This window comes from Aristolochia californica, unplaced genomic scaffold (genome assembly GCF_029961685.1).
Source record: "Aristolochia californica isolate CCGP_79_NKW_82.1479 unplaced genomic scaffold, dmAriCali1.0.hap1 SCAF_4, whole genome shotgun sequence".
NCBI classification, from domain to species: domain Eukaryota; kingdom Viridiplantae; phylum Streptophyta; class Magnoliopsida; order Piperales; family Aristolochiaceae; genus Aristolochia; species Aristolochia californica.
Window position 1 is genome coordinate 37,722,738 of NW_027182103.1, and position 21,265 is coordinate 37,744,002.

Below are 21,265 nucleotides of genomic sequence, written 5' to 3' on the forward strand. Positions count from 1 at the left end.
GTCATGGACTCCCAACCACAAATAAGTTTGATATTTTTTACGGGGATGAAGTTCCTTCGTCATGGACTCCCAACCACAAATAAATTTGATATTTTTTACAGGGATGAAGTTCCTCCGTCATGGACTCCCAACCACAAATAATTTTGATATTTTTTATGGGGATGAAGTTCCTCCGTCATAGACTCCCAACCACAAAAACATGATATTTTTTACAGGGATGCAGTTCCTCCGTCATGGACTCTCAACCACAAATAAATTTGATATTTTTTATGGGGACATAAATAAATAATAGTATGAGGCTACCTCCTCTTCCATAATTATGTTTCATCAAAAGAGACACAATAGCAGTAGCTTAAATGGGTTTGCCTTGGGCCCATTTAACACGTCCCAAAATAATCCTTGTAAAATGACCCATTAAATAATTCAATACACATATCTGTTCTAAATAATTTGTTGACCAAAGAATAATATGTTGACCAAAGAATAATTTGTTGATTCTTCCTCCCCGGCTTCTTCGGCGGAAACAGAGCTCGATAGGAGGAAACTTTCCCATAGTGGCCCAAAGGAGTTTCCGAAAAACAACAACAAAGAATTCTGTAAAATGCCAACAGAACACCAGCATCTACTTCTTCCCCGCGAGGCTGGTGATTTCCGAACTCCAGAAACAGCAACTCCCCAGTTATTCAGTAGAGAGTTTCTGAAATAAGAAATAGCTCCGTAATGCCAATGAAAAAATATTCCAAACCTGATGCAGAGTAGTCGAGCCTTCGGTCTTTAGAAACGGAAACCAAGCTGACAATGTCGTCTTTTTCGCTTTTGAACAGAGCGGGATAGCAGAAAATCCATGGAGGGCTTCTTCGGACAGAAACCAGACAGCAAGAGACAAATTTCCAAAACTAGCAGCTTCTATGGCAGAGATGATTTCGGATGATCAGCAACACAGTGATGAAACGAAATCCCGTCAATATTGGTAAGATAGTTTCGGCTTGCCAGCAGAGAAGCAATTCCAGCAAAGATACCAACGCAGGCAATCTTCCAGACAACAACACATGGTTTTCATATCAATCCAGAAGAGGTCTGAACAATACAGCAGTGAGCCAAGCATGTGCTAGTCACCTGATCCTTCAGCTTGTCTCTACATCAGTCAATGTTAGATGTTGGTCTATGCAGAGATCCAGAAACATTAACCACCTACCAAAGAGAATGCAATTCAAATAATTGTTGCTACTCATCGATGACTGCAACTACTCAAAACAGAGAAGGAATTCTGAAGAATATCATCATAACTTGCTTTTATGAATAACAACAATGTGTTGGATAATACAACTTGTCTGCTGGTAGAATAATCAATCTTATCTACTGTCTAGATAGTTGCTAGAAGAATAATCAATGTGTTTGCTATGATGAATAAAAAACTCAAATCGAAAAGCTGTTATTCGTTGGCTGCTGCAAGTATTGAAAAAACAGAGAAGGGATTGGCACGGAAACTCTGCTATTATTTGGTTGTTGATGAAGCGCAAGAATGAGCCGAGAATGGAGAGGCCGGGAGAAACACTCTCGGATGATTTTCTAAAAACAAGATCTGCTCAATAGCAGTAAAGCTGGCAAAGACAGACGACAGAGAGCCTTGGTAACGACAAAGTAATGCCAGACAATATGAGAAAATAATTAACAAAACAAAATACCTAATATTCAACAACTATGAAAAAGAAGACGAATGAAACTTGAAAAAACCATAGCCGAAGTCCTGAAAATCAAAATCAAAACTCTGATACCATGTTAATTTTCAGGACTCCATAAATTTAGCTCACGGAGAAAATTCAGGACTCCATGAATTTAGCTCACGGAGAAAAAGGGAGAGATCCATTGGTAGAAAACTAGAGGAAGAAGGGTTATGGACTTGATTGATCCTAACCCTACCCCTGAATCTCTATTTATAGATTTATGAAGCTACTATATTACAATAATACCCCTGAACTTAGGGTTTAGATTTTAGGGCTTTAACCTTAGAACTTTAACTTAATTACATCAATGACATCTCTATGAGATGACCCTTTATTTACTATCATACCATCTCATATGTGGGCCTATGGGCCTTCTCCTTGATATGTGGGCCTTGAGCCCGTCTTCTATTTCTCTTGGATGCATGAGTCTTCCTTGGTCTTATGGGCTTGGGCTCATCTTCTAATACATTTGGATATGTGAGTCTTCCTTGGTCGTGTGGGTTTGGGCCCTGTCTTCCAACACTCCCCTTCAAGCTGGGGGTGAGAGAACAACATGAACTCCCAGCTTGTTGCAAATGATGTATAAAATCTTTTTTGTATAATATGTCTTCATCTTCCAACAATGTGTCTTCTTATAGAACAAAAATAGGAGTAGAAGGGGGAACATGCACAATTGGAGACTCTACTGCAATGGGGACAACTTGTTCTAATGAAGGGACATGGACAAAAGAAGTGATGGAAGAATCAATAGGACCAGATGACTAGTGGTGTCAAAACAAATAAGAGGTGAGTTAGTAACTAATAAACCACCAAAGAAACCTATAGACTACAACGAAGAACAATCTTGACCAAGACCATTACTAGGAGTGTAGGATTCATAAAAAATGATGTGTGAAGATACGTAAAGTCTCTTAGCGAGAGGGTCATAACAATGGTACCTTTCAAAGAGTGATCACAACAAACAAAAATGCATCTATACCCTAGGGTGACAATGTATCCCTGAATGGTTTTTCTAAATAAACATATGTTGTTACATCAAATGTCTGCAACTAAGAATATGAAGACCATTTCATAAGGATTTACCAAATAATAGGAATGGTAGTCTATTAATGTAGGTAGAAGTGTTAAAAGCATTAGTCCATAAAATGATGTGGAATATTGTTGTTTATTGTTGTGATATGACAATGTTTCAGTTCACTGCACCATTGTGTTCAGGTTTGTATGGACAAAAGTGCTAGTGATGAATGCTATTCTCATATATATAAGAATACAATGAACTCAACAAGTATTCACCCCTCAATCACTTTGAAAAATATGAATGCATGCATTGTATAGTTTCTCAACATAAACCCATTACATTTTAAAGACAAAAAATAAATTGTGTTGGATAAAATAAATCCATGAGAAATACATATAATCATAAAAAAATATAATATAAAACTGAGTGAAGATGTGGGTGTCAGTCTCCGCACATCATTATGAACCAACTCCAAACATGAGTGGCTTTATGTGCAAAACAAAAACACAATAGCTTTGAGTGATTAGATAATTGACATGTTCAACAAACTAATGATTGGTTAAATGAGGGTTCATAATAAAATAAATGTTTAATAAAAGGCAAAATAATGGCCAAGTCTACAAGGCCACAATTGAAACTAAAAATTAGAAGATAAACTAGGTAGCTTGGATGTGGGAACTAATGGTAAGATAATTAAACTAACAAGAAAAATAATTGAAGGTGATAAACACTTTTGTAGCTAGACTCCCCCTCTAGGAAATAAAGACAACCTTATTTTCCACCTCTAACAAATATTCCCTTGGTTAGATGACCTTTCACAGAGAAATAAGGAATGCAAAATCATTCTTTGTTAGGATTAGGGTGGAGGAAGTGAAAGATTGAGACAAGAATGAAATGAATGAAAGTGACCAAAAGAACATTATGTTGTAAAGAACGAAAAAGATTGAAAGTAGGTACAATACCTACAAGAGTGATGCAATGAGATGAACCATCCCCCGTTAATGATAAGATTATGATCAATGCCATGAGTAAGGTGGGAAAATATATTTGGATAATTAAATATGTGCAGAGCAACACCACTGTTGACTACCCAAGCTCAGTCTAGCACTTTGTAATTTTCAATTTTGTCACTTATGTAGCTAATGCTCTTGCCCAATGGAAGGAGAAGATGAACCATCTTTTGAGTTGCATGTGCCTTTGCAAAGTCTGACAATCTCAAACAATTTGATTAATTTCTCCATAATATTGACATTCAACTCCTTTCTCTAAATTATTTAGACTGTTTCTTCCTCCTTCGTTGTCATTGCTTCTTCTTCAAGTTCCTCTATTAAAATTTTATTTATAGTGATTACAATTTGTCTAATCCCTTGTGGCAAGAGTAGGAGTGAAGTATTTAGATTGTTTCTTCCTCCTTTGTTATTGTTGCTTCTTCCTTAGTTCTCTATTACAATTTTATTTATAGTGATTATAATTTGTCTAATCCCTTGTGGCAAGAGTAGGAGTGAAGTCTTTAGATTGTTTCTTCCTCCTTTGTTATTGTTGATTCTTCCTTAGTCCTCTATTACAATTTTATTTATAGTGATTATAATTTGTTTAAGCCCTTGTGGTAAGAGTAGGATTGAAGTCTTGAGATGTGTGATCCTTTCCTTTAGATGAAAATTACTCTTGCTCCAATAAAAGTGACATGAGTCTTTCAAACAAGGGCAACTTTGTTTGTGCAATGAAAACTCCAATAAAGTTCTTATACACTTTGCTTAATCTGTCATGAATATGTGTTACTGTGTCCTTGGATGCGAGTGTAACTCCAACAATCTAGAATTGTATACAAAACTCCCTCAATGTATTTTTAATACTCAGTAACACTTCTTTCACTTTGATTGGTAGTTCGTATTTGTAACTTCAATCCAAAACCCTTTGAAAGTGTGGCTTTATCCAACCAACCACTTTTGCATCCAATAATGTCCATTTATCGTATTCAGGATTCCTTATTACCATCTAGTTTTCTTTACTACTCTCACATTGAATATTGATAAATTGAAAAGATTCACAATTAAGATTATCAATAAACTCTAGGAAATTGATCAATATGAAATTGCACATTAAATCCTGCCAATTAATGCAACTGGAATTGTCCAAGTTAATGAAAACTAAATCACCAACTTACCTTTTATTCTAAATCATAAACATAAAATTCTATATTGTTTGCACAAACAACATTGTAATCATAGGAAATCAGTGTTTGAGCGGTAGAAAGTAGAGTCCAAACAGTGACACTGTGCATGAATGTGCGGAAAGAATCATCTTAGTAAAACTTTGCAAAATCCCAATTTTGCCTCAAACAAGATGAATTGCAAGCAGAAAACTCATCTTCATCGATTGTGGATCCTAATCACGAAATGAACTGTTATTTATTTTTGCCAAATAACCTCTTTATGAAACCATTCAACTATGTAAACTAATATACTTAGCTCTCATAAGGCACGATTTAAAAAATAATCTTATCAACACGAACACGGGATCTTGTTTGCTGCAACCCAAACATATACGATTTCTTCTCGAGAGTTAATATAAGCCCAAACAACGAGAGGTAATGATTCAGATTCAGTCAGAATCTAAGCTAGACCAACGCCACCTTCTCCGCTTGCTTGCCGACCCGTAGTAGGGGCCACCCGACTCCCATGGGCCCGTGTCATTGGCAAAGCTCCCACGGCGCGTCCGCCACGGGGTGGCGTCATAAATCGCAATTCCGAACGAGCAGCGACTTGTATCATTTGCAGACGACTTAAATACACGACGGAGTATTATTAGTGGCAAAGTGGCCTTGGTGCCACAAGATTTAGCCCCATGTCACACCAATTCGTCCCTCCCCCACGCGGCCACACCCACTAGGGAACTTTCGAGCTGGACTCCCGCCCGGAGGAAATTCTCCTTGAAGGTGACTTCTTCTTCTTCACCGGTACGAACACCGCATATGGCTTTTCCCGTTTCACAGTGCCCCTCCGGGTAGGCGTTAGAGTACGCTGCTCGTGCTGTAAATTGGCCACTCGACCTCCTCTTATAGAGAAGAGTTTGATTAGTTCCACCGAGTGATGGCTCCCTGTGATTTTATTACGGCTGGTTTTTTTCCGGAATAATGCGTAAAAAATCTGGGAAAGAAAAGAAATGCTCGATGTGATGAGATTTCAGCTTTGAAGAACGACGTTGTTGACATCGTCCTTTTGGCTTAGCACCACCGCCAACATCAAACACTCGCGAGCCTCCAGATTTGAAGGCGACTGCTCCTAAACCTGGCTGATTGGAGGTAGGGCGAGGTGAGGAGGTAAGACTGAGAAAGAGAGGTGGCTCGCCTTCGCCGTACGTTATCTTTCATGGTTCCGCGCCAACCTTTTCAATTCATGAATCATGACACGATCGTAACTGCTTAAGATCCCCTAATTTTTTTAAATGGATTTTACGGCGGGTGCCCATCATCGCTGTTCTCTTCTAAAAAGCTGTTTTGGGTGCTCAGTTAAGTTAATTAACTATTCTTTAACTTTATGGCTAACTTTATGCTTTTATGGGTAGCTATTCCATTTAAAAGAAATGGAATTCACTATTTTTATCCATTAAAAGTTGGTGTGCTAGTGGGCTACTAGATTCGATCGATCACTGCCCGGATCCGTGCTTCTTCTCCTGTCTTATAGGTGTCAAAATCTTGAGATCAACGGCTTTGATAGACGTAGATTTGTATTTCCCTGGGCGAACTTATCTTTACTTTTCTATATCAGCGAATAATGAGGGAAATTATTGTCATTTGGAGAAAGAGTCGAGGGTGTTTCTGTCGGTGGAAAATTTGGCTTTTTTCTTACATCGATAATGGGTCGGGAAGAGAGATTATTAGTTATTACAATGCGCGGTCGTGAAAAGAGGGACTGCGGAAAATTGTCTTGCCCCTAACACCAAATTTCCGTCTGCCAGGTGTTCCGTCGACTTCGCGTTTTTGGCTCGCTCTCTCCTCCTTCTTTCCCTTGACAATGAAGATTGCTAAGAAACCCTCTTTTTTCTGATTCTCCCTCATTGTCACCTCTCTTCCCTCTTCCTTCTCTCTTCAGTCTCTTCTTCCTAGCGTCTCATCTGATCCGGCTTCCGATCCGCGACTTCTCTTCACTGCCGCTGTTGCCGTCAGGTTAGATTCGGTCTCTGCTGCTTTAAGATCTCTCCGTTGCGCTTACTCTCGGTTCCCAGTTGGATCTCCATGTTTCTGTCCTGTTTCCTTCGTCTCTTGAATTGAATTTGGAGTGCTGGGTGGAAATTTGTTTAAATTGCGGAATTTCGGTTGCTGAAAGTTGAGCTCTTATTATGATTATGCTTCTGGCGTTGCTAATGACAACAATGAGATTAATGTAGGAGGTTGGTGTTTCAATTTCACTTTGATGGTAACTTGTCTCCGCACGCATGAATCCGTGACTTCCTCTTCCTGTTTCAATTGATAGCGTTGCTGACGTTTGCTTGTTTTTTATCCAAAGGCCCTTGATTTATATTTGAACTTTGATTGTTTGCTTATTTTGCGATGAGATTTTTATTTCCCTGGATTTGGATAGAGATACTTGCTAACGGTTCTTGTTCGTAGTCTTCGTTTCTCAATTGGTCACACTGTTTTGCCATTAACGTAAAAAGGAGGTTCTAATATTTTATTGTCGCTGGATTCTCGAAAATTTCAGTTTCTTCCTTATGTCATATTTTTGTTTTCTGGTACTCGTTAGATGGACATTTTGGCCAAAATTTATGTGAAGTCTGAGTCACTATGTCATAGATGTAGCATCAATTGGCAAATACTTCTCCTTTCTCTTGATCTTAGCTAAAGTTGGTTTCGATTGTTTCTGTTGAAATTCCTGGTCCTATAATCTATACCCTCTTTCCCCTGCCCCCTTCCCCCTTCCATCTTTCCTGCGTGCCCTTCTTCCTCTCTGTCCCCTTTATCTTTCTTGCATCTAATTGAGCAATTTTTTCTTGATTAAATTCTTTGCACTGGTGATTTGATAATGTTTTAATGGTACAAAATAAAATTGTTCAGTGTTTTTTCTTAAAATTTTTAAAGGTGATTTATACTTGGAGGATGCATCATCTTTATTGAACTTCTTTCAAACAGAACATCTTATCGATGTGTAGTTAGGGATATTTTTTCAAGAGCGGTTCTGTGCCTTCTTCATTGGTTTATTTCTTTCTTTTGCTAGATAAATGAACTATATGAGATGCTCTTGTCCATTGTTGTGTTTGTATACTACTACATTAGGCTTGTAGTGACTTTTATTCTTCCTTTCAAGTGAACAAGGTATGTGATTTACTTTTTGAGAGGTTCCTTATTCTCAGCAGTGGTTATATGGGTCTTAGAGAGGCATTTCTAGTTACTTCAGTTTTGTGGCATCATTTTGGATGTTTCCTTATATCAAGGTTTTATAGAGTCTCAAACATTTTTTTATTGGTTTTTCATATTATTAATCGTAGAAGTCTCCAATCAGGTGACAGCCTTTAGGTTGTACTTCCTAGGCTTTCTGAAGAATTTTTGAAGAAAGTTTACTTGAAGACAACCTCACAGTTTACCCACGATAACCATGAAGAAAGCTATTGGTCAAACTGTAAGGGACATGTAAGTGATACTAATACACCTTTTAAATATTTAGTACATTTACTAAAAATTTCTTTTCATCTTTGTAATAAATGCGTTAGTCCTGAATAGTCATTGTAAAATAACTGCATTAGTCCCAAATTGTCACTGTAAAATAACTGAGTCCCTAATGTACTTCTAACTTTATGTTCTCTAGCAAGAGAGAGGTGAACAAGAAAGTCTTGAAGGTGCCAGGAATAGAGCAGAAGGTAGCTATGTTATTTATTTCTTCGCCCTGCTTTTAACTTTTCTTAAGTGATAATATAAATTTAACAAATTCTGGGTAGTAACAAAGCGAATGATTTCTTGGATGATGTTTCAGGTTCTTGACGCAACTAGCAATGAGCCATGGGGTCCTCATGGGTCCCATTTAGCAGATATTGCACAGGCCACCAGAAACTAGTAAGAATGGTTTCCCAATTCTCTTCACTGTTGTGATCCTTTTTCTGTTTCATAGATTTTGACTTATTAGCATCTCTGCAGCAATGAGTACCAGTTGATCATGGTCGTCATCTGGAAAAGAATCAATGATGCTGGCAAAAATTGGCGGCATGTATACAAGGTAGTGAAATCTCCAGTTTTACTTTGCTACCACGATGTTGGGGTGCTATTTCTATTGCTATTACCACTGCTTCCATCACCATTACTATAAAATTCAAAATTTGGGTGAAGGAAGAGGAGAAAATTGAGAGGAAAATGGAGAGAGGAGAAGAAGAACTTTTTGATGAGCCTGAAAGGCTTTGTTGGGAACTGTGTACGAATTCCCAGACTTCTTAAATAAGTGTTTTGAGTTAAAAATTATAAAAATGCCCCTATACACTTAATAAACCTTATTCTCTTTATATCTTCCTAATTACACATCTTATGTACACGAAAATTTAACTACTGATTTAATTTAATATGCAGAATAAGATTACATAAAGAAAATTAACCACTAAAGTGGTAAAATGACCAAAATGCCCCTGGATGTATTTTCTAAGAATCACCGTCACCGTCACCGTCACCGTCACCGTCACCGTCACCGTCACCGTCACCGTCACCATCACCATCACCATCACCATCACCATCACCATCGCCACCACCACCATCATGATCACGATCACCATCACCATCACCATTGCTACTATCATCTTTACTACTGCTGCGACTACTACTAATACTATTGTTGTTAATGTTAGTTTTTTGTTGTGTTATTTTTTATTATTGTGACTCAAGTGATTTATGTGATCTTTCTTCTCTATATGCAAAATGTATGGTAATTGCATGTTAATTCATTGAGCTTCAGGCATTGACTGTGCTGGAATACCTAGTGGCCCATGGCTCTGAACGTGTCATAGATGACATTAGGGAGCATGCTTACCAGATATCGGTAATTTCCAATAATTTCTATTTTTGCTATATTTTTCTTTTCTGTGATGGCATACTTTTCACCTTTGCTTAATTTGGTGAAGTCATGTGATATGATTAAAGTGAAATTTTTGCAGACTTTATCCGACTTTCAGTATATTGATTCTAGTGGGAGAGACCAAGGAAGCAACGTCAGAAAGAAATCTCAGAGCTTAGTTGTACTTGTGAATGATAAAGAAAGAATACAAGAAGTTCGCCAAAAAGCTCTTGCAAACAGGGATAAGTGAGTCTCCTTTCAATAATAATAAAAAGCAGTGCTATGATTTTCTGCAGTTCTAATAGGGGCAAATATGAAAAAACAAAATTACAGGTTTCGAACACCGTCTGCCGGAGGGATGTACAGGCCAAGTTCCTATTCCGGCACAGGAGGTGGATATGGGGATCGGTACGATGATGATCGTTATGGTGAAGACAGGAATGGATATGGAAGAGATCGAGAATGGGGTCACTGCGATGATGACCGGTATGGTCGGGGTGGTGATCGTTATGGCAGAGATGGTGATGAACGTTATGGCAGAGATGGATACAGAGATGAAGATTACCGTGGTAGTCGGGGCAATGATGAGTACGGATCAAGGAATAAGAATTATGATAGAGACAGAGATCGTTATGACGATGATGATAAATATTCGTCCCGGTTTGTACTCATTCTCCTCAGTTTGATAGGCATTCTAATCTTTAGTGACACTATTTGGTTCCTATTATTTTGATGCATAAACAGCAATTCTTGTTTGTCTTTTGTCTTTTTTGTTAGTAATATCCTGTTCCTGTTTTGTGAAGATAACATAATAATCTTTTTAAAACTTCTTTTTTAATATGAAAGCTAAGTGTTGAAACTAGTACGACCTATGTCTTCCTTGCATGCAGGAGTGGTGGTGGCAGAGCTGATGATCAATCTCCTGATGAGAGGTAAGCTGTCTGGAGTAATGAATAACCACTGAACTGGTGCTCTAAAGCTGAAACTTAACACCTATATATCTTCTTTTCTTTGATCAAACCTCACAGAATGTCATTTTGACAGGCGGTTTGAACGTAAGCTTTCACAACAGAGCATTAGTGCACCTCCATCTTATGAAGAAGCAGTAAATGGGACTCCTGGCCATAATCAGGACGAGAGGTAGGAGAACTTGTCAACTAGCTACTTTGCTTCTGTCTTCTTAGCTTATTCTGATGTCTTTCTCTCTGAACAGGGATGGGGTGCCAGCTCCAAAAACATCCTCTCCTTCCAAGAGCTTTCCACCTGCTCCTAAAGCGTCTTCTCCGTCTCTGTCTTCTCCTTCAGGAGCCTCTCCTCTTAATTCTGTAGCTGATGAAACCACATCTTCCATGAACAAGGAAGCTGAAGGATTTGATGAGTTTGATCCTCGTGCTTCTGCACTTGGTACTGGACTTGCTTCCTATTTTCTACTTTCTTTTGGTATTGTTTGTTTATTTCTTTCTGTTACTTGTTATATTCTTGAGATTTGTAATTTTGATATTTTAGATGACATTGATGCTGTAAGAATACTTTTTTTAGTTCTACTTATGGTGCACTAAAGTAGTTGGTGTCATTTAAGCTGTAGTTTCTCAAACATATGCATCTACAATATCAAACAAAGTACAAAGATATGTCTCATTAGTATTTTCTTCAATTATCTGATACCTCGAAAATATAGTATTAAAGAAGCAAATAAGATGCTTGATACCAGTTGTTGCTGTCAGTTCATGGTTTGTCTACATGCTCTTGGATAATCTTGCGTTATTTTTTCTTCTAGGATCTTGGAATCACAAATTTTATGGTTGTCATTGTTGGCGGGCAAATTGTGCACCATTCTGTATTTGTATATGAGATGTCTTAGGCTGGTTTTTTGGGTGTTGAGTTGTTGTGTGGAGAGTACCCCATATTGATCTGAGCTTGAAGAGATACTATGCTTGTTAGTTGGGAAAATGCTTCCTAACTTTGGCTAGTCTTTTGGGAGGAACGGGTCCAACTTTGAAATAGTGTTTGTTATTGCCAGCCAGTGCCTGTGTTTGTGTTGGCTTTCCTTCATGTTCTTTGATCTTATGTGCATGTTCTCTGTGTCTGTGAGCTAGGTTTTCTGTTAGGCCTGGACTTGAAGAGGAGTTTTGTTAGGTAAAAGGTCCACCAGTATATAGGTATTTGTTTTCCATGGCTCAGGTTGTTTGATAGTCAGGGATGTGTTGTGTATGGGAGAAGAGTCACGTATCTTTTTTTCTTTTTTGTTTTTGAAATGAGTCCAAGATCTTTTTGAGTTTGAAAGTGTGCGAAAATAGTCCTGCATAGGTTTGGGCTTGAGTAGATCCTATGCTAATTAGTTGGGAAGAGGATTGTTAATTTAAGCCAATCATTATTTTGGGAGGTACCAGCCCAACTTCAACAGTCTGCTTTGTATACTAGAAAACATATGTAAGTCTAGTGGTAGAACAGTGAATTTCAGTTCCGCATGCATATGATAACCTTATTTATTCAAGGATGTGTATCTTCATGAGAGGCAGTCACACGGGAGCAAGTTTAAATGTAGGCATGTCTGTTATCTCTTTATAAATTGACTTCTTATCTTTGAATCAACTTTCTAATGAAGTTCTCATATTTTCTTGAATTGTGAAATGTAAAGTTTGGAGCTTCTCTTAACAGGATTGATGTTTGGTGATGTATGAGTGCTGTGTTATATAAAATACTGCCTTTTTCTGCTTTGGTATTTTCTTTGAATCTGTAATTTGACATGTGGGGCTACCCAACATGGGATCTTTGGATTTAGGGGACAGCGAAACAGAAGCACAATTTAGAGATCATTAGTCTAGATACTGAATTGTTTTGGCGGAGGATACAGTAAGATACTTTAAAGTAGACTAAATGTAATCACTGGTTGGATTAGTTATCTCTTTGACTTTCTTGCATCTGTCTGTTCCTAGTTTTTTTTTTTTTTTCAATGAAATTGTAAGTTCACTTCTTTTTAGGCTCTTTTGGTGGATAATATAACTGAGAAGCATTTCGCCCTAATTTTGCATTTGTTTTGATGCTCTGAAGGAGAAACCCTAGACCTAGGAACATCAGGGACTGTTGGCGGTCAGGTTAATACATCATTTGCCTTCTGTCTTTGGTAGTACCCTGCATGCCTGCATTAGTGTGTCTCCATTGCACAATATGCTGAGGTAGTAGTTTCAAACTTTATTGGAAAGCTGAGGAACTTAGATTGTTGACATCAATAGCTTAGCACTGAATTAGTTGGCTCTTAAATGCAAATGCTTGAGTTATACATTTGTAGTATTTGTAAGCAAAATATGTACTGATGTGGAGACTAGACATTGTTAATCTTCTGTGGAACTAGTCCAAGGAAAAGCTGTTACTGTACAACCTCAAACTGTACTTCCTTTAAGGTCGATAGATTTACCATCTATGAGATTGATCTATATGGTGAATATTTCTGAAATAAACTCTAGACAAAGTTATTGTGAAAATACATGTTTAATTAATTCTGCTCTTGTAAAAATCAAGATTTGGGTGAAGGAAGAGGAGAAAATTGAAAGAAAAAGGACAAAAGAGAAGAAGAGCTTTCTGAAGAACCCGAATGGCGTCCTTGGGAACTGTGCACGAATTCCCACACTTCTTAAATAAGTGTTTTTAGTTACAAATTACAAAAATGCCCCTATTCACCTAATAAATCTTAATCTCCTTATATCTCCCTAACTACACATCACTACTATAATTTAACATGCAGAGCAAGATTACACAAAGAAAATTAACCCGTGAAGTGGTGAAATGACCAAAGTACCCCTGGATGTATTTTCTAACTCCCCTTCAAGTTGGAGCGTATATATCCAGGAGTCCCAGCTTGTTGTAGAATGATATAAATTCTCGCTAGCTAAGGGCTTTGGTGAAAACATTTTGTGACCGTCCAACGGGCTCATTAACTGGTACAGGGATAACTGGTGCCGGTTTAGGTGAGACAACAAGATCAGAAGGTAAAGACAAAGGAAAAGAATGGTACATACTCAAAGAAAGTAACGTAGATACAATTAAGTCAGTAGATACAAATGTGTTTCTAGTGGACGGACAAAAACATTTGTACCCCTTCTGTGTACAAGAGTACCCCAAAAATACATACTTATCTTTGGAAGATCCAAATACATGGGCAAAGTAGACACATCCAAACACGGGGGCGCGGACTGCAAAAGAATTTGCATAAGAATTTTTCCTTCTAACACAGACGAGGGCATTCTATAACCAAGAAACAAGTTGTAAGAACAACATCACCCCAATAAGACTAGGGTACATGCATATGAATCATCATTGTCCTAGCTACCTCCAGTAAATGGCGATTCTTGCATTTAGCGACGCCATTTTGCTGAGGGGTAAAGACACACGATGTAGCATGAATAATTCCTTGTTCTTGCCTAAAGACTTGGAATTTATGACTCATTAACTCAAGGCCATTGTCAGAATGCAAGGTACGAAGCGATGCATCAAACTTTTTTATTTCATTGAAGAAAAGTTTGAATACATCAAAAGCCTCAAATTTTTCCTTAAGAAGGTAAATCCAAGTACACATACTAAAATCATCGATAAAGGAAATAAAAGACCTATGATCAAACCGACTAGTAATTGGACTAGGACCCCAAATGTCTGAGTGTACAATCTCAAATAGATGATTGGTTTTATGAGACGAGATTGGAAACAAACTTCTGTGATGCTTGCCCAGTTGACACGATTCACACTGAAAAGAATAACTAAAAGGAAGGCCTGGAAAGACTTGAGTCAGTTTTGCTACAGATTGATGACCTAGCCGTAAGTGCTACTGTAGAGGAGAATCTGCGGTATGTAACACCTAAATATTATTTTGCAGATGGTTCTCCAGGTAGTATAGCCCATCTCTCTCACGAGTGGAACAAATCGTCTTCCTCGTTACGAGATCTTGAAAAACACAATGAGTAGGATAAAATGTGAGAGAACAACTCATGAACACTTGGCTAACTGACAAACCGACAACAAATTTAAAGGAAACTTAGGAACAAAAAGTGTTGACTGAGGAGACATAAAGGAAGTCGGAGTAACATAGCCTACTCCTTGAACATGAGAGGTAGAACCATCTACAAGATTAACATGTTTGACACACAGAGACTCCTTTAAATCAAGAACCCTGGACGGTGACGAGTGAACATGATAAGCTACCATACCTGAGTCAACATTGGTAGAGCTAGGAATTGAGATGGAAGCATGAGCTACAGATGCTGAGGTCGAGGCAACAGAGATCAGGGCCATGCGCTGTTGTATCAATTGTTGCATTTCATCTAGAGCACTTCGTGTAATCGACATAGAAGAATCTACAGTTCCACTTCCACTATCAAGAGTTGTAGAATTAGTCTATGCCAACTTCCTAACTTAACCCAACGTCTGTCAGAATAATGATTATTTTTGCCACAATGAATACACTTCCTTTCTGACTTACAACCTCTGCCTAGGCCCTATCTACCTCGGCCTCTACCTTTACCTCTAAAGGAATCTGTAGGGGTTGATGCAGTGTTGCAAGCATTAAGAGTGGTGGCTTCCATCATCTTAACTCCTTTACTTGTTCTAGGTACAATAGTCTTCCTCGCCCTCATAATCCGATTAAAAGTGGTAGAGAGAATAGGAATTTCATCTGCAATTAACACCTGGGCTTTAATAGCATCAAATTTAGCAACTAAACCATCATTTTTTTTGCAAAAAACAGCTGATTTTGCTGTTTTCTCAACTCATTCTCATCTGTAGTAAACGAATGATATAAATTGATCTCCTGCCATATTCCAAGAAATACACTATAATATTTTGTAGCTGTTCGATTTCCTCTTTTCAACCCAAAAACGTCTGTATACAACTCATAAACTCAAGAGAGATTACTCTCTTGTGCATATAAAGATTCTAGAGACAGCCACTACTTTTGCTATCTCACAATTGATTACTTGATTTCTAAGAGTAGAATCAATACTATTGACAATCCAGGTCATAACTTGACTGTCCTCTGCATCCTCATCATCATCTGGAGGCACTGGGAGATCATCTCGGATAAACTTCAGCTTTTTTCTACCCTTAAGATACATTTTGACAAACCCTTAAGGTACATTTTGACAAACTTAGCCCAATTAAAATAGTTAGACCCTGTCAACTTTTCTGAAGTAATCATGATGGTATCTTTCCATCAAACCCAAAGTTTCCTCTACCTGAGGTATAAACTTTTCTTGTCTCTGCCAAAATATTGATATATGATCACACAATAACCAATTTAAGCTTCCAAACTATTTTCAGATTTATCACCAAGGTGGGCCCCTCTCACAAAATTTGGGTTAGGGCACAAAAATAGGATTTGTGTACTTCAACAATCCAATAACCAGTAATTCACAACTATTTCAACCAATATCATGCAAAAGTAGTAGCAATTAGGGCTGACATCATCAATTGGGTGATGATGCAGGCAGACATCCAACATTGGGTTGGGTGACGCAGATCTCAAAAAACCCAATTAAGGCAACCAAAGTGTAGAGAATCCTTCAATAATTCATAAAGACTAGTAACCCTAACGTTATGGCAGAAAAAGGGAGAAAAAAACTTAACTTTGATGAACCAGCATAAAAAACATGTAGTTTTTCTCCTTCCAGCAGGTTGTCCTCTTAAACAATGGCAAGAATCTGCAATAGAATGTTCCTAGCAACGATCTACTGCTCTAATACCACGTAAAAATCAAGATTTGGGTGAAGGAAGAGAAAATTGAGAGAAAAAGGACAAAAGAGAAGAAAAACTTTCTGAAGAGCCTGAATAGCATCCTTGGGAACTATGCCCGAATTCCCCGACTCCTTAAATAAGTGTTTTGAGTTAAAAATTACAAAAATTCCCCTATTCACTTAATAAACCTTAATCTCCTTATTTCTCCCTAACTACATAGCCTATGTACACGAAAATTTAACCACTGCTATAATTTAACATGCAGAACAAGATTACATAAAGAAAATTAACCACTGAAGTGGTAAAATGACCAAAATACCCCTGGATGTATTTTCTAACATCTCTCTCTACATTCAAATGAATCTGGTAGTCTTGCCTTTTGATTGACTGAAGTTTTTTGAAGGTGGGAACTCTTTGTCAATGCCTCTTGTTGGACACTCCCTTCATGGACTGATTGTCTTTATTTTTCTTGGTGTATACGGGTATTTGTTTTAGCTTTGACTGTACGTTATTATTTTCTTGGTTTGCATTATTTTTGTTAAGGAATAGTCCCACATGGATTAGTGAGAATAAATATGTTGAGTTTATTAGTTGGGAAAAAGGTTTACTAAGATGACTAGTTATTTTGGGATAGGCCTTGGACCCAACTTCACAATTTTCTTCTCTTTTGTTGTACTCCTTAGCCCTCTGGGTCTATATCTTTTAGTAAACTTTCTCAATTTCACATTAACAGAATATTCAGATGAATCTAGATTTTCTTTTGAAATGGCTGCTATTCTAAGATGTGCATCTCTCTCTCTCTCTCCAAAAAGAAAAGAGAAATAGATTTTACTTGATGCTCTATCCAGTCTTGCTTCTCTGCTTTAGTTGGTCTGTACAAATTGCAATTATGGAACTTCGGTACACCTACTTTAGAAAATCCTAACTAATTTTTCTCATCGTTGGTGTGATTAAGAGATTTCCATCACAATCATACTTGACAAAAAACTTGTCATAGTTGTTTGAAGCTGTAGTTTATGATGTTTGTGAGGTTGATGGAGCTCATATAAGAGATTTTTATCATGCCCTGGTGCTGAGCTTCTGCATTTGGTGCTGAGTTTTTTGTGAGGTTGCTGGTTTGACTTTACTGCTTGATATGCATTGAGAATTTCATATTATTGTAAGCTGACTAATTCTGTCATCTCCTTCAGCGTCTCCACCTGCTGCTAGTACTACTCATGTGGAATTTTTTGGCCTCACAGACATGAACACTTTGGCTCTCATACCTGTTACATCAGCAGCATCAACTTCTGAAGCCGGAGCAGCTGCTGGTTCTGATTTTGTCTCCAACTTCGTGCCTCTCTCATCTGCAAGCACAGTGCTTAATCAGGTACTGTTCCTGAAATATATATTAGGCCAGCTTCAAATTTGAAGTTCATACAGTTCATCCATAATTTTTTTTCTTCATATATGATGAAATTATTAATTTTCAATTGCCATGAATATTTGGACAACATTGTCTTGGCATAATTAGAGATTTTAGAACTGTGGAAAATATTTTTGAGGATAACTCTTAGAACTCTGTGAATTTCAATGGAGGGGTTCATCTATGTGTCTGAAATCTTGAATCATCATGTTTTAAATTATGCCTTTTGCCGTCTACTTAAATGTATTCTGGTTGGTCTTGAAACAGCCAAGTGAAGATCCATTTGGTGATGGACCTTTCAAAGCTGTCCCATCTGATGATAGTTTTGGAGCTCAAGCTCAGAACTTTGCACCACCGGATCCTGCAGCTGCTGCCACTGTAGAGTCAGTTCCTGATCAATCAGGACGTGCCACTATCTCCAACTTTGAATTTGCTGATACATTGCAAGGAATTATGTATGTTCCTACTGTAAGTGATCCAAATCCACAAGTTCCCACTCAGTCCTCTCAGCCACAGCAACAGCCACTACCTGCTCAGTCAAGCAATGATATTCTTGGAGGTATCCTTCCTCAGACGGTATCTCTTGCTGCAGGGGTATCTCCAATGCCTTATCAGGTACCTTCTTCAAGTGGATCCCCTTTTGGGGATGCTGCTCCACCACCTCCTTTACCAACAGGGCAGTCTGGGCCTGGGCTGGTATATGGTTCTTCTGCAAAGCTTCCTGCTGCTGCAGCTGGGCATTTTGGAATAGTAACTCCTTATGGTGCTTCAGGACCAACTGCTGGAATTACTGGGCATTTTAGACCTGGAGCACCATATGGTTCTTCTGGACCATTTGCTGCTGCCACGGTCGGGCACTTGGGATCAGTAGCTCCATATGTGTCTTTAGCGCCACCACCTTCTTTAAATGGGCCGTTTGGATCTGCTACACCATTTGGTTCTTCAGCTCCACCTCAAGCTCCTATGGGTCAATTGCCATCCATTCCTTTAGCAGCTTCCTATGCTCCCTCAGATCCAACAAGCCAATTTGGACCTAGGACTGTGATGGCATCTCATGCACCTACCCCTGCCCCTACGACTCCAGTGTCTCAACAGCTTTCCTCAAGCCAACAGCCTTCTACGATTCAGCAGTCAAAGGACAAGTTTGAAACCAAGTCTACAGTCTGGGCTGATACATTAAGCCGAGGTCTTGTCAATTTGAACATATCTGGACGTAAGTGTCAAGTGCATCTGTTTCATCTATTTTTTACATCCTGTAGTGGCATCTATTATTTACCCTTAAACATCATTTAGTTTGAAGTAATTATATTTGAGGTTAATAATGGGTTTCATTGTCCATTTGCAGCCAAAACCAATCCATTAGCTGATATTGGGATTGATTTCGATACTATCAATCGGCAGGAAAAGAGACGAGAGAAAGAGAAAAATTCTACATCTTCTATAACATCAACAATAACAATGGGCAAAGCAATGGGATCTGGTTCTGGCATTGGCCGTACAGGTGCGTCTGTCCTTGTACCACATCCAAACCCCATGATGGGTGGTGGGATGGGCATGGGAATGGTTGGTGGTCCTGGGATTGGCATGGGAGGCCCTGGTAGAGGGGTGGGCATGGGAATGGGTATGGGTATGGGGGGTTATGGGGGAGGGATGAACCAACCAATGGGTGGCATGGGTATGGGAATGGGTCAGGGAGCACCAATGCGACCTCCTTCAGGGCCTGGCATACCGGGCGTCTACAATCCCATGATGAGCATGGGTGGTGGTTATGGTTCTCAACAACCTTATGGTGGGTATAGATCTGGTTGATTAGATCCTGTAAAGAAACACAAGTTATTAAAGGAAAGAGTACGGTAAAAGAGTTTTGATTGATGGAGGCACGTCAGGCCTTATGCACTTTATATTGTTTCAATTCATTGGTTATAAGAGTCTTTTGGTGTTTCATTATTCAGTTCTGTTATGGTTGAGCACCATTTGTATTCACAACAAAACCGCGTTTACCCATCTTTATGCGTATCAAATGATCTAGGGTGTTACCGCCAGCCAATTTCTATTTTGCCCTTTCGGCTGTAAGTTGCTTATACTTTCAATTTTCTGAAGTTGTATTGTAACGAATGGGCATGAACTTCTCGGGTTATTGTCTTCTTGGTGACTTTATTCAAGAGTTATTGTCTGCAGGTAATTGGGTAAATAAATGAGTAATAAGACACTCTTTACCCACTCCCAAAAAAATGGGCAATGAAATAGGTTTTTGGGTGATCGAAATGGATAATAGAATACCTCTTACCTATTTCAGTCGTTATCCTGTTACGTTGTAGCATAGGTTTTCCTTGTGCTTTTTAAGGCTTCTATGAGTTTCAATGTTTTTTTTTTTTACTATAAGCACGACTTAGCTAATGTTTAACCATGAGTATTGATAGTTATCCTTGCAAACCCATCCCCACCTCGCCAAACTCGTCGTTGCAAAATCCATCATAGGTTTGGAATCCAACCACATCATAACCTTTGACTGGTTTTTGTAAAGATAAGTTTTAAGTTGGGTTTACCAAGTGAGGAAAAAACGTAATAAATTATAAATTATAAAAAAAACTATAATAATTGGTAATAATAATCTATATATATTAATTAAATTAAACGTAAATAATAAAACAATAAACATTTCCCCTTTTAAAATAGTCTGCGTAAAAAGATTTCGAGTGTTCGAGTGTTTCTAGTCGTCAAAATCAAGGCCATTTTAAATCTGTACCACATCATGCCTTTAGTTGTCCACCTCCGCATAGAGGTTTTCGTCCATCTACTGCCATTGGATCTTTGTATTATTCTGATGCCCCTTTTGCCCCAGCTCCCACCAGCAGTGATTCTATGCCTGATCTCTCATTATTAGCTGCCGAGCTCACTCGCATTCTTGGCAAGTCATCTTCTTCCAGTACTCAATTTGCATCTCATATAGGTATGTCTTGTTTGGCTGGCTCCAGTGACACTCATAAATGGATCTTAGATTCTGGAGCCACACACCATATGATACCCCACTTGTCACTTTTACATGACTATGTTAAACCTTCTCACCCAGTTAACATCCAAGCTGCTAATGGCTCTCGCATGCCACTAGCCTCGGTTGAAACTGTCACTCACCCTACATGGTCTTTGTCTGATGTTTTATATGTTCCCCATCTAGCTGTTAACCTTCTTTTAATTGGCAAACTTACTGATTTAGGTCTTACCATTACCTTTGCTTCTGATCATTGTCTTATACAGGATCGCAAGTTTGGGAGGCAGATTGGGATAGGCCATAGAGAAGGTGGTCTTTACTTGGTTGATGACTTAAAATTGCCAGTATCTCTGCAGGTGTCTAGCTTTTCAGTTCAATCCA

General features: G+C 38.4%; 1 protein-coding gene across 4 annotated transcripts; it reads left to right on the forward strand.

Moving 5' to 3' along the window:
• The first annotated feature begins 6,648 nt into the window (after positions 1–6,648).
• LOC137961992 (clathrin interactor EPSIN 2-like) lies at positions 6,649–19,839 on the forward strand. 4 transcript variants are annotated; one of them, XM_068808675.1, is made up of 14 exons: positions 6,649–6,907; positions 8,227–8,368; positions 8,544–8,595; positions 8,709–8,788; positions 8,870–8,948; positions 9,672–9,755; positions 9,871–10,016; positions 10,104–10,430; positions 10,661–10,702; positions 10,815–10,910; positions 10,984–11,174; positions 17,681–17,859; positions 18,163–19,108; positions 19,241–19,839. In XM_068808675.1, the coding sequence occupies exons 2-14, from the start codon at positions 8,334–8,336 to the stop codon at positions 19,702–19,704; spliced, it is 2,721 nt and encodes a 906-aa protein (XP_068664776.1). In that variant the 5' UTR covers positions 6,649–6,907; positions 8,227–8,333; the 3' UTR covers positions 19,705–19,839. The 4 variants fall into 4 exon arrangements, with proteins under 4 accessions (XP_068664776.1, XP_068664773.1, XP_068664777.1 ...); XM_068808672.1 differs by having other exon boundaries at positions 8,241–8,368; XM_068808676.1 differs by having other exon boundaries at positions 8,241–8,368; positions 17,732–17,859.
• Positions 19,840–21,265: the final 1,426 nt, after the last annotated feature.

Bases quoted from the DNA above. Each gene is read 5' to 3' on its own strand.
- LOC137961992 (XM_068808675.1), top strand. From the start codon at position 8,334: ATGAAGAAAGCTATTGGTCAAACTGTAAGGGACAT. The intron at 8,369-8,543 runs GTAAGTGATACT...TATGTTCTCTAG, and splicing joins GGTCAAACTGTAAGGGACAT to CAAGAGAGAGGTGAACAAGA. The intron at 11,175-17,680 runs GTACTGGACTTG...CATCTCCTTCAG, and splicing joins TCCTCGTGCTTCTGCACTTG to CGTCTCCACCTGCTGCTAGT.